A 13018-nucleotide genomic window follows, 5' to 3' on the forward strand; every position below is an offset into this window, starting at 1 on the left:
AGCTCCTCACCCCTCCCTGTTCCTCCTAGGTAGACCCCCTAACCCAGCTCCTCACCCCTCCCTGTTCCTCCTAGGTAGACCCCCTAACCCAGCTCCTCACCCCTCCCTGTTCCTCCTAGGTAGACCCCCTAACCCAGCTCCTCACCCCTCCCTGTTCCTCCTAGGTAGACCCCCTAACCCAGCTCCTCACCCCTCCCTGTTCCTCCTAGGTAGACCCCCTAACCCAGCTCCTCACCCCCCTGTTCCTCCTAGGTAGACCCCCTAACCCAGCTCCTCACCCCTCCCTGTTCCTCCTAGGTAGACCCCCTAACCCAGCTCCTCACCCCTCCCTGTTCCTCCTAGGTAGACCCCCTAACCCAGCTCCTCACCCCCTGTTCCTCCTAGGTAGACCCCCTAACCCAGCTCCTCACCCCTCCCTGTTCCTCCTAGGTAGACCCCCTAACCCAGCTCCTCACCCCTCCCTGTTCCTCCTAGGTAGACCCCCTAACCCAGCTCCTCACCCCTAACCCAGTTCCTCCTAGGTAGACCCCCTAACCCAGCTCCTCACCAGCCCTCCCAGTTCCTCCTAGGTAGACCCCCTAACCCAGCTCCTCACCCCTCCCTGTTCCTCCTAGGTAGACCCCCTAACCCAGCTCCTCACCCCTCCCTGTTCCTCCTAGGTAGACCCCCTAACCCAGCTCCTCACCCCTCCCTGTTCCTCCTAGGTAGACCCCCTAACCCAGCTCCTCACCCTAACCCAGCTCCTCACCACTCCCTGTTCCTCCTAGGTAGACCCCCTAACCCAGCTCCTCACCCCTCCCTGTTCCTCCTAGGTAGACCCCCTAACCCAGCTCCTCACCCCTCCCTGTTCCTCCTAGGTAGACCCCCTAACCCAGCTCCTCACCCCTCCCTGTTCCTCCTAGGTAGACCCCCTAACCCAGCTCCTCACCCCTCCCTGTTCCTCCTAGGTAGACCCCCTAACCCAGCTCCTCACCCCTCCCTGTTCCTCCTAGGTAGACCCCCTAACCCAGCTCCTCACCCCTCCCTGTTCCTCCTAGGTAGACCCCCTAACCCAGCTCCTCACCCCTCCCTGTTCCTCCTAGGTAGACCCCCTAACCCAGCTCCTCACCCCTCCCTGTTCCTCCTAGGTAGACCCCCTAACCCAGCTCCTCACCCCCCTGTTCCTCCTAGGTAGACCCCCTAACCCAGCTCCTCACCCCCCCTGTTCCTCCTAGGTAGACCCCTAACCCAGCTCCTCACCCCCCCTGTTCCTCCTAGGTAGACCCCCTAACCCAGCTCCTCACCCCTCCCTGTTCCTCCTAGGTAGACCCCCTAACCCAGCTCCTCACCCCTCCCTGTTCCTCCTAGGTAGACCCCCTAACCCAGCTCCTCACCCCTCCCTGTTCCTCCTAGGTAGACCCCCTAACCCAGCTCCTCACCCCTCCCTGTTCCTCCTAGGTAGACCCCCTAACCCAGCTCCTCACCCCTCCCTGTTCCTCCTAGGTAGACCCCCTAACCCAGCTCCTCACCCCTCCCTGTTCCTCCTAGGTAGACCCCCTAACCCAGCTCCTCACCCCTCCCTGTTCCTCCTAGGTCGACTCTAAAGGGAAGTCTCTCTGTGTGCCCAGACAGAGGATTGGACTCTTTGAACGCGTGGCTGTTAATGCGCATTCAGACAAACTCTCAACTACTGAGAGGATACTCTGCTCCGCACGCTAGAGCAGTAGCCTGTACTCTACAGCGTCCGCTGACCAAACATAGTGCATGCTCTGGTAGAAAACATCATTTAACCAAGACAATGTGTTTTTATCGCTTTATGAAAATGCTGCTCTGGAAAAAGTAAAAAAAAATAAAAGAGCAGCCAGATGGGAAATAGGCTTTAAGGCTGGACTCACCGGAAGATGAAGTCTCAATCAAGACACCGAATGCAGTCACTGGAAATGAATTTGAACACAATTCTTTGGTAGAATTAGCAGGGGTTTTTTTTCCCCCAATAAACAAGAGGTTTCTGCTTTGGAACAGTGAAACCAGTTGATAGGTCGTCAGCGGTCTGCAACCTGGGCGGACTGCTCTCCTGAATCGCATGGATTCATGGTCTATCCCGAAATAACGAAGGTATTGCGTTTTGGGGGAAAAAGTTCAGGTGGATTTGAATGTGATTAGTAATGCATGTAGTCTATTCATCCATAGTATTGTGAGGTTATGTAGCCTACTCTAAATGTATTTTTAAGGAATGAAAAAAACAACTTTAGTGGAAGGTTTGGGCTTGTCTGCTATTCTTCCTGTGACGGGCTGTACCAGGGGGATGCATTTCATACATGTGTCGTGTGTAAATAAATATTAATGTCAGTAAGCTACGCTATAATATGTTGGTGGTGTTTTTATTCCGTCCACAGCCAATCACCGCAATGACATCTACACGTGCGTCCTCTTGTCCCAAAACGTTCCAGAGTGGATTTAATCGTCATTCCTCCTAAATAAAGTTACAAAACATGACAACACCAAGATCACTCCTGGTCATTTTCCTCCTACATCAGGTGAGTGATTTCATGTTTAGTAAACTATTTTCTCTCTGCAGGTGTTAGGAATAACCTACAGTCGAACGCGCACAAAGACATTATTTTGTTAATTCAGTGTATTCATGGTAAAATGTCATTACAAGGTCATTTAGGCTCAGTAAGGATCTGGTTGCGCTTTAATATATACATTGTAAATCATGGCAAATATATACATAGATTGTCAGATAATAAGAGTTTAGTTTAATATTACTGTATTAACAGCAAGTTAAACGTGGTAATATTGTCCTTTGATATTTGCAAGCCACCTACAAAAAAGTCTGTATTCAATGTATACATTTTACTTTACAGAAATTAGTTGAAGATTGGTCTGCCTGTCACTGTGTTGATAGTAATGATAACAGTAATGATAATTATAGCTTTACAGGAGAAATCTATTTAATGCAACTAATTGTAATAACCATGTCATTATTTATAAATCGCTGAAATTATATAATATAAACTCTATGTTCTCCGTCTTGTAGAGTTCTCTATTAGAACCTCTATATTCTCCATCTAGTGGAGTTTTCTATTAGAACCTCTATATTCTCTGTCTAGTAGAGTTCTCTATTAGAACCTCTATATTCTCCGTCTAGTAGAGTTCTCTATTAGAACCTCTGTATTCTCCATGTAGTAGAGTTCTCTATTAGAACCTCTATATTCTCCGTCTAGTAGAGTTCTCTATGAGAACCTCTATATTCTCCATCTAGTAAACCTCTATATTCTCCGTCTAAGAGAGTTCTCTATTAGAACCTCTGTATTCTTAATCTACTAGAGTTCTCTATTAGAACCTCTATATTCTCCGTCTACAAGAGTTCTCTATTAGAACCTCTATATTCTCCGTCTAGTAGAGTTCTCTATGAGAACCTCTATATTCTCCGTCTAGTAGAGTTCTCTATTAGAACCTCTATATTCTTCGTCTAGGAGAGTTCTCTATTAGAACCTCTATATTCTCTGTCTAGTAAACCTCTATATTCTCCGTCTAGGAGAGTTCTCTATTAGAACCTCTGTATTCTTAATCTACTAGAGTTCTCTATTAGAACCTCTATATTCTCCGTCTAGTAAACCTCTATATTCTCCGTCTAGGAGAGTTCTCTATTAGAACCTCTATATTCTCTGTCTAGTAGAGTGCTCTATTAGAACCTCTATATTCTCCGTCTAGTAGAGTTCTCTATTAGAACCTCTATATTCTCCGTCTAGTAGAGTTCTCTATTAGAACCTCTATATTCTCCGTCTAGGAGAGTTCTCTATTAGAACCTCTATATTCTCCGTCTAGTACAGTTCTCTATTAGAACCTCTATATTCTCCATCTAGTAGAGTTCTCTATTAGAACCTCTATATTCTCCGTCTACAAGAGTTCTCTATTAGAACCTCTATATTCTCCGTCTAGTAGAGTTCTCTATTAGAACCTCTATATTCTCTGTCTAGTAGAGTTCTCTATTAGAACCTCTATATTCTCCGTCTAGTGGAATTCTCTATTAGAACCTCTATATTCTCTGTCTAGTAGAGTTCTCTATTAGAACCTCTATATTCTCCGTCTAGTAGAGTTCTCTATTAGAACCTCTATATTCTCTGTCTAGTAGAGTTCTCTATTAGAACCTCTATATTCTCTGTCTAGTAGAGTTCTCTATTAGAACCTCTATATTCTCCGTCTAGTGGAGTTCTCTATTAGAACCTCTATATTCTCTGTCTAGTAGAGTTCTCTATTAGAACCTCTATATTCTCCGTCTAGTAGAGTTCTCTATTAGAACCTCTATATTCTCCGTCTAGTAGAGTTCTCTATTAGATCCTCTATATTCTCCGTCTAGTGGAGTTCTCTATTAGAACCTCTATATTCTCCGTCTAGTAGAGTTCTCTATTAGTACCTCTATATTCTCCGTCTAGTAGAGTTCTCTATTAGAACCTCTATATTCTCCGTCTAGTAGAGTTCTCTATTAGAACCTCTATATTCTCCGTCTAGTAGAGTTCTCTATTAGTACCTCTATATTCTCCGTCTAGTAGAGTTCTCTATTAGAACTTTTATATTCTCCGTCTTGTAGAGTTCTCTATTAGAACCTCTATATTCTCCTTCTAGTAGAGTTCTCTATTAGAACCTCTATATTCTCCGTCTAGTAGAGTTCTCTATTAGAACCTCTATATTCTCCGTCTAGTAGAGTTCTCTATTAGAACCTCTATATTCTCCGTCTAGAAGAGTTCTCTATTAGAACCTCTATATTCTCCGTCTAGTAGAGTTCTCTATTAGAACCTCTATATTCTCTGTCTAGTAGAGTTCTCTATTAGAACCTCTATATTCTCCGTCTAGTAGAGTTCTCTATTAGAACCTCTATATTCTCCGTCTAGTAGAGTTCTCTATTAGAACCTCTATATTGTCAGTCTAGGAGAGTTCTCTATTAGAACCTCTGTATTCTCCATGTAGTAGAGTTCTCTATTAGAACCTCTATTTTCTCCATCTAGTAAACCTCTATATTCTCCGTCTAAGAGAGTTCTCTATGAGAACCTCTATATTCTCTGTCTAGTAGAGTTCTCTATTAGAACCTCTATATTCTCCGTCTAGGAGAGTTCTCTATTAGAACCTCTATATTTTCTGTCTAGTAAACCTCTATATTCTCCGTCTAGGAGAGTTCTCTATTAGAACCTCTGTATTCTTAATCTAGTAGAGTTCTCTATTAGAACCTCTATATTCTCCGTCTAGTTCTCTATTAGAACCTCTATATTCTCTGTCTAGTAAACCTCTATATTCTCCGTCTAGGAGAGTTCTCTATTAGAACCTCTATATTCTCTGTCTAGTAGAGCTCTCTATTAGAACCTCTATATTCTCCGTCTAGTAGAGTTCTCTATTAGAACCTCTATATTCTCCGTCTAGTAGAGTTCTCTATTAGAACCTCTATATTCTCCGTCTAGGAGAGTTCTCTATTAGAACCTCTATATTCTCCGTCTAGTATAGTTCTCTATTAGAACCTCTATATTCTCCGTCTAGAAGAGTTCTCTATTAGAACCTCTATATTCTCCGTCTAGTAGAGTTCTCTATTAGAACCTCTATATTCTCTGTCTAGTAGAGTTCTCTATTAGAACCTCTATATTCTCTGTCTAGTGGAGTTCTCTATTAGAACCTCTATATTCTCCATCTAGTAGAGTTCTCTATTAGAACCTCTATATTCTCAGTCTAGGAGAGTTCTCTATTAGAACCTCTGTATTCTCCATGTAGTAGAGTTCTCTATTAGAACCTCTATATTCTCCATCTAGTAAACCTCTATATTCTCCGTCTAAGAGAGTTCTCTATGAGAACCTCTATATTCTCCGTCTAGTAGAGTTCTCTATTAGAACCTCTATATTCTCCGTCTAGGAGAGTTCTCTATTAGAACCTCTATATTCTCTGTCTAGTAAACCTCTATATTCTCCGTCTAGGAGAGTTCTCTATTAGAACCTCTGTATTCTTAATCTACTAGAGTTCTCTATTAGAACCTCTATATTCTCCGTCTAGTAAACCTCTATATTCTCCGTCTAGGAGAGTTCTCTATTAGAACCTCTATATTCTCTGTCTAGTAGAGTGCTCTATTAGAACCTCTATATTCTCCGTCTAGTAGAGTTCTCTATTAGAACCTCTATATTCTCCGTCTAGTAGAGTTCTCTATTAGAACCTCTATATTCTCCGTCTAGGAGAGTTCTCTATTAGAACCTCTATATTCTCCGTCTAGTACAGTTCTCTATTAGAACCTCTATATTCTCCATCTAGTAGAGTTCTCTATTAGAACCTCTATATTCTCCGTCTACAAGAGTTCTCTATTAGAACCTCTATATTCTCCGTCTAGTAGAGTTCTCTATTAGAACCTCTATATTCTCTGTCTAGTAGAGTTCTCTATTAGAACCTCTATATTCTCCGTCTAGTGGAATTCTCTATTAGAACCTCTATATTCTCTGTCTAGTAGAGTTCTCTATTAGAACCTCTATATTCTCCGTCTAGTAGAGTTCTCTATTAGAACCTCTATATTCTCTGTCTAGTAGAGTTCTCTATTAGAACCTCTATATTCTCTGTCTAGTAGAGTTCTCTATTAGAACCTCTATATTCTCCGTCTAGTGGAGTTCTCTATTAGAACCTCTATATTCTCTGTCTAGTAGAGTTCTCTATTAGAACCTCTATATTCTCCGTCTAGTAGAGTTCTCTATTAGAACCTCTATATTCTCCGTCTAGTGGAATTCTCTATTAGATCCTCTATATTCTCCGTCTAGTGGAGTTCTCTATTAGAACCTCTATATTCTCCGTCTAGTAGAGTTCTCTATTAGTACCTCTATATTCTCCGTCTAGGAGAGTTCTCTATTAGAACCTCTATATTCTCTGTCTAGTAGAGTGCTCTATTAGAACCTCTATATTCTCCGTCTAGTAGAGTTCTCTATTAGAACCTCTATATTCTCCGTCTAGTAGAGTTCTCTATTAGAACCTCTATATTCTCCGTCTAGGAGAGTTCTCTATTAGAACCTCTATATTCTCCGTCTAGTACAGTTCTCTATTAGAACCTCTATATTCTCCATCTAGTAGAGTTCTCTATTAGAACCTCTATATTCTCCGTCTACAAGAGTTCTCTATTAGAACCTCTATATTCTCCGTCTAGTAGAGTTCTCTATTAGAACCTCTATATTCTCTGTCTAGTAGAGTTCTCTATTAGAACCTCTATATTCTCCGTCTAGTGGAATTCTCTATTAGAACCTCTATATTCTCTGTCTAGTAGAGTTCTCTATTAGAACCTCTATATTCTCCGTCTAGTAGAGTTCTCTATTAGAACCTCTATATTCTCTGTCTAGTAGAGTTCTCTATTAGAACCTCTATATTCTCTGTCTAGTAGAGTTCTCTATTAGAACCTCTATATTCTCCGTCTAGTGGAGTTCTCTATTAGAACCTCTATATTCTCTGTCTAGTAGAGTTCTCTATTAGAACCTCTATATTCTCCGTCTAGTAGAGTTCTCTATTAGAACCTCTATATTCTCCGTCTAGTGGAATTCTCTATTAGATCCTCTATATTCTCCGTCTAGTGGAGTTCTCTATTAGAACCTCTATATTCTCCGTCTAGTAGAGTTCTCTATTAGTACCTCTATATTCTCCGTCTAGTAGAGTTCTCTATTAGAACCTCTATATTCTCCGTCTAGTAGAGTTCTCTATTAGAACCTCTATATTCTCCGTCTAGTAGAGTTCTCTATTAGTACCTCTATATTCTCCGTCTAGTAGAGTTCTCTATTAGAACTTTTATATTCTCCGTCTTGTAGAGTTCTCTATTAGAACCTCTATATTCTCCTTCTAGTAGAGTTCTCTATTAGAACCTCTATATTCTCCGTCTAGTAGAGTTCTCTATTAGAACCTCTATATTCTCCATCTAGTAGAGTTCTCTATTAGAACCTCTATATTCTCCGTCTAGAAGAGTTCTCTATTAGAACCTCTATATTCTCCGTCTAGTAGAGTTCTCTATTAGAACCTCTATATTCTCTGTCTAGTAGAGTTCTCTATTACAACCTCTATATTCTCCGTCTAGTAGAGTTCTCTATTAGAACCTCTATATTCTCCGTCTAGTAGAGTTCTCTATTAGAACCTCTATATTGTCAGTCTAGGAGAGTTCTCTATTAGAACCTCTGTATTCTCCATGTAGTAGAGTTCTCTATTAGAACCTCTATTTTCTCCATCTAGTAAACCTCTATATTCTCCGTCTAAGAGAGTTCTCTATGAGAACCTCTATATTCTCTGTCTAGTAGAGTTCTCTATTAGAACCTCTATATTCTCCGTCTAGGAGAGTTCTCTATTAGAACCTCTATATTTTCTGTCTAGTAAACCTCTATATTCTCCGTCTAGGAGAGTTCTCTATTAGAACCTCTGTATTCTTAATCTAGTAGAGTTCTCTATTAGAACCTCTATATTCTCCGTCTAGTTCTCTATTAGAACCTCTATATTCTCTGTCTAGTAAACCTCTATATTCTCCGTCTAGGAGAGTTCTCTATTAGAACCTCTATATTCTCTGTCTAGTAGAGCTCTCTATTAGAACCTCTATATTCTCCGTCTAGTAGAGTTCTCTATTAGAACCTCTATATTCTCCGTCTAGTAGAGTTCTCTATTAGAACCTCTATATTCTCCGTCTAGGAGAGTTCTCTATTAGAACCTCTATATTCTCCGTCTAGTATAGTTCTCTATTAGAACCTCTATATTCTCCGTCTAGAAGAGTTCTCTATTAGAACCTCTATATTCTCCGTCTAGTAGAGTTCTCTATTAGAACCTCTATATTCTCTGTCTAGTAGAGTTCTCTATTAGAACCTCTATATTCTCTGTCTAGTGGAGTTCTCTATTAGAACCTCTATATTCTCCATCTAGTAGAGTTCTCTATTAGAACCTCTATATTTTCAGTCTAGGAGAGTTCTCTATTAGAACCTCTGTATTCTCCATGTAGTAGAGTTCTCTATTAGAACCTCTATATTCTCCATCTAGTAAATCTCTATATTCTCCGTCTAAGAGAGTTCTCTATGAGAACCTCTATATTCTCCGTCTAGTAGAGTTCTCTATTAGAACCTCTATATTCTCCGTCTAGGAGAGTTCTCTATTACAACCTCTATATTCTCTGTCTAGTAAACCTCTATATTCTCCGTCTAGGAGAGTTCTCTATTAGAACCTCTGTATTCTTAATCTACTAGAGTTCTCTATTAGAACCTCTATATTCTCCGTCTAGTAAACCTCTATATTCTCCGTCTAGGAGAGTTCTCTATTAGAACCTCTATATTCTCTGTCTAGTAGAGTGCTCTATTAGAACCTCTATATTCTCCGTCTAGTAGAGTTCTCTATTAGAACCTCTATATTCTCCGTCTAGTAGAGTTCTCTATTAGAACCTCTATATTCTCCGTCTAGGAGAGTTCTCTATTAGAACCTCTATATTCTCCGTCTAGTACAGTTCTCTATTAGAACCTCTATATTCTCCATCTAGTAGAGTTCTCTATTAGAACCTCTATATTCTCCGTCTACAAGAGTTCTCTATTAGAACCTCTATATTCTCCGTCTAGTAGAGTTCTCTATTAGAACCTCTATATTCTCTGTCTAGTAGAGTTCTCTATTAGAACCTCTATATTCTCCGTCTAGTGGAATTCTCTATTAGAACCTCTATATTCTCTGTCTAGTAGAGTTCTCTATTAGAACCTCTATATTCTCCGTCTAGTAGAGTTCTCTATTAGAACCTCTATATTCTCTGTCTAGTAGAGTTCTCTATTAGAACCTCTATATTCTCTGTCTAGTAGAGTTCTCTATTAGAACCTCTATATTCTCCGTCTAGTGGAGTTCTCTATTAGAACCTCTATATTCTCTGTCTAGTAGAGTTCTCTATTAGAACCTCTATATTCTCCGTCTAGTAGAGTTCTCTATTAGAACCTCTATATTCTCCGTCTAGTAGAGTTCTCTATTAGAACCTCTATATTCTCCGTCTAGTGGAATTCTCTATTAGAACCTCTATATTCTCCGTCTAGTAGAGTTCTCTATTAGTACCTCTATATTCTCCGTCTAGTAGAGTTCTCTATTAGAACCTCTATATTCTCCGTCTAGTAGAGTTCTCTATTAGAACCTCTATATTCTCCGTCTAGTAGAGTTCTCTATTAGTACCTCTTATATTCTCCGTCTTGTAGAGTTCTCTATTAGAACCTCTATATTCTCCGTCTAGTAGAGTTCTCTATTAGAACCTCTATATTCTCCGTCTAGTAGAGTTCTCTATTAGAACCTCTATATTCTCCGTCTAGTAGAGTTCTCTATTAGAACCTCTATATTCTCCGTCTAGTAGAGTTCTCTATTAGAACCTCTATATTCTCCGTCTAGTAGAGTTCTCTATTAGAACCTCTATATTCTCCGTCTAGTAGAGTTCTCTATTAGAACCTCTATATTCTCCGTCTAGTAGAGTTCTCTATTAGAACCTCTGTATTCTCCGTCTAGTAGAGTTCTCTATTAGAACCTCTATATTCTCAGTCTAGGAGAGTTCTCTATTAGAACCTCTGTATTCTCCATGTAGTAGAGTTCTCTATTAGAACCTCTATATTCTCCATCTAGTAAACCTCTATATTCTCCGTCTAAGAGAGTTCTCTATGAGAACCTCTATATTCTCCGTCTAGTAGAGTTCTCTATTAGAACCTCTATATTCTCCGTCTAGGAGAGTTCTCTATTAGAACCTCTATATTCTCTGTCTAGTAAACCTCTATATTCTCCGTCTAGGAGAGTTCTCTATTAGAACCTCTGTATTCTTAATCTAGTAGAGTTCTCTATTAGAACCTCTATATTCTCCGTCTAGTTCTCTATTAGAACCTCTATATTCTCTGTCTAGTAAACCTCTATATTCTCCGTCTAGGAGAGTTCTCTATTAGAACCTCTATATTCTCTGTCTAGTAGAGCTCTCTATTAGAACCTCTATATTCTCCGTCTAGTAGAGTTCTCTATTAGAACCTCTATATTCTCCGTCTAGTAGAGTTCTCTATTAGAACCTCTATATTCTCCGTCTAGGAGAGTTCTCTATTAGAACCTCTATATTCTCCGTCTAGTAGAGTTCTCTATTAGAACCTCTATATTCTCCGTCTAGAAGAGTTCTCTATTAGAACCTCTATATTCTCCGTCTAGTAGAGTTCTCTATTAGAACCTCTATATTCTCTGTCTAGTAGAGTTCTCTATTAGAACCTCTATATTCTCCGTCTAGGGGAGTTCTCTATTAGAACCTCTATATTCTCTATCTAGTAGAGCTATTAGAACCTCTATATTCTCAGTCTAGGAGAGTTCTCTATTAGAACCTCTGTATTCTCCATCTAGTAGAGTTCTCTATTAGAACCTCTATATTCTCCATCTAGTAAACCTCTATATTCTCCGTCTAAGAGAGTTCTCTATGAGAACCTCTATATTCTCCGTCTAGTAGAGTTCTCTATTAGAACCTCTATATTCTCCGTCTAGGAGAGTTCTCTATTACAACCTCTATATTCTCTGTCTAGTAAACCTCTATATTCTCCGTCTAGGAGAGTTCTCTATTAGAACCTCTGTATTCTTAGTCTAGTAGAGTTCTCTATTAGAACCTCTATATTCTCCGTCTAGTAGAGTTCTCTATTAGAACCTCTATATTCTCTGTCTAGTAGAGTTCTCTATTAGAACCTCTATATTCTCCGTCTAGTAGAGTTCTCTATTAGTACCTCTATATTCTCTGTCTAGTAGAGTTCTCTGTTAGAACCTCTATATTCTCCGTCTAGTAGAGTTCTCTATTAGAACCTCTATATTCTCCGTCTAGTAGAGTTCTCTATTAGTACCTCTATATTCTCCGTCTAGTAGAGTTCTCTATTAGAACTTTTATATTCTCCGTCTTGTAGAGTTCTCTATTAGAACCTCTATATTCTCCTTCTAGTAGAGTTCTCTATTAGAACCTCTATATTCTCCGTCTAGTAGAGTTCTCTATTAGAACCTCTATATTCTCCGTCTAGTAGAGTTCTCTATTAGAACCTCTATATTCTCCGTCTAGTAGAGTTCTCTATTAGAACCTCTATATTCTCCATCTAGTAGAGTTCTCTTTTAGAACCCATATATTCTCCGTCTAGTAGAGTTCTCTATTAGAACCTCTATATTCTCCGTCTAGTAGAGTTCTCTATTAGAACCTCTATATTCTCCGTCTAGTATAGTTCTCTATTAGAACCTCTATATTCTCCATCTAGTAGAGTTCTCTATTAGAACCTCTATATTCTCCGTCTAGAAGAGTTCTCTATTAGAACCTCTATATTCTCCGTCTAGTAGAGTTCTCTATTAGAACCTCTATATTCTCCGTCTAGTAAACCTCTATATTCTCCGTCTAAGAGAGTTCTCTATGAGAACCTCTATATTCTCCGTCTAGGAGAGTTCTCTATTAGAACCTCTGTATTCTTAATCTAGTAGAGTTCTCTATTAGAACCTCTATATTCTCCGTCTAGTTCTCTATTAGAACCTCTATATTCTCTGTCTAGTAAACCTCTATATTCTCCGTCTAGGAGAGTTCTCTATTAGAACCTCTATATTCTCCGTCTAGTAGAGTTCTCTATTAGAACCTCTATATTCTCCGTCTCGTAGAGTTCTCTATTAGAACCTCTATATTCTCCGTCTAGTGGAGTTCTCTATTAGAACCTCTATATTCTCCGTCTAGTAGAGTTCTCTATTAGAACCTCTATATTCTCCGTCTAGTGGAGTTCTCTATTAGAACCTCTATATTCTCCGTCTAGTAGAGTTCTCTATTAGAACCTCTATATTCTCCGTCTAGTAGAGGTCTCTATTAGAACCTCTATATTCTCCTTCTAGTAGAGTTCTCTATTAGAACCTCTATATTCTCCGTCTAGTAGAGTTCTCTATTAGAACCTCTATATTCTCCGTCTAGTAGAGTTCTCTATTAGAACCTCTATATTCTCCGTCTAGTGGAGTTCTCTATTGCTACTCATAGTGATGCGTCCCGTCCATATGATGTGATTTACAGAGTTAATATCCCAAT

The 13018-nt window shown here is 39.8% G+C and overlaps 1 protein-coding gene across 1 annotated transcript in view; it reads left to right on the forward strand.

Annotated features, from left to right (window-relative positions):
* Positions 1-1603: 1603 nt before the first annotated feature.
* Positions 1604-13018, forward strand: part of LOC106591790 (neurexophilin-2) — a 95863-nt gene continuing 84448 nt past the window's right edge. Inside the window, exons 1-2 of the mRNA XM_045707789.1 lie at positions 1604-2094; positions 2376-2516. Of these exons, the coding sequence (XP_045563745.1) occupies positions 2472-2516 (45 nt within the window). The 5' untranslated portion in view covers positions 1604-2094; positions 2376-2471. The remainder of the gene's footprint in view (positions 2095-2375; positions 2517-13018) is intronic.

This window comes from Salmo salar, chromosome ssa25 (assembly GCF_905237065.1).
Source record: "Salmo salar chromosome ssa25, Ssal_v3.1, whole genome shotgun sequence".
NCBI lineage: Eukaryota > Metazoa > Chordata > Actinopteri > Salmoniformes > Salmonidae > Salmo > Salmo salar.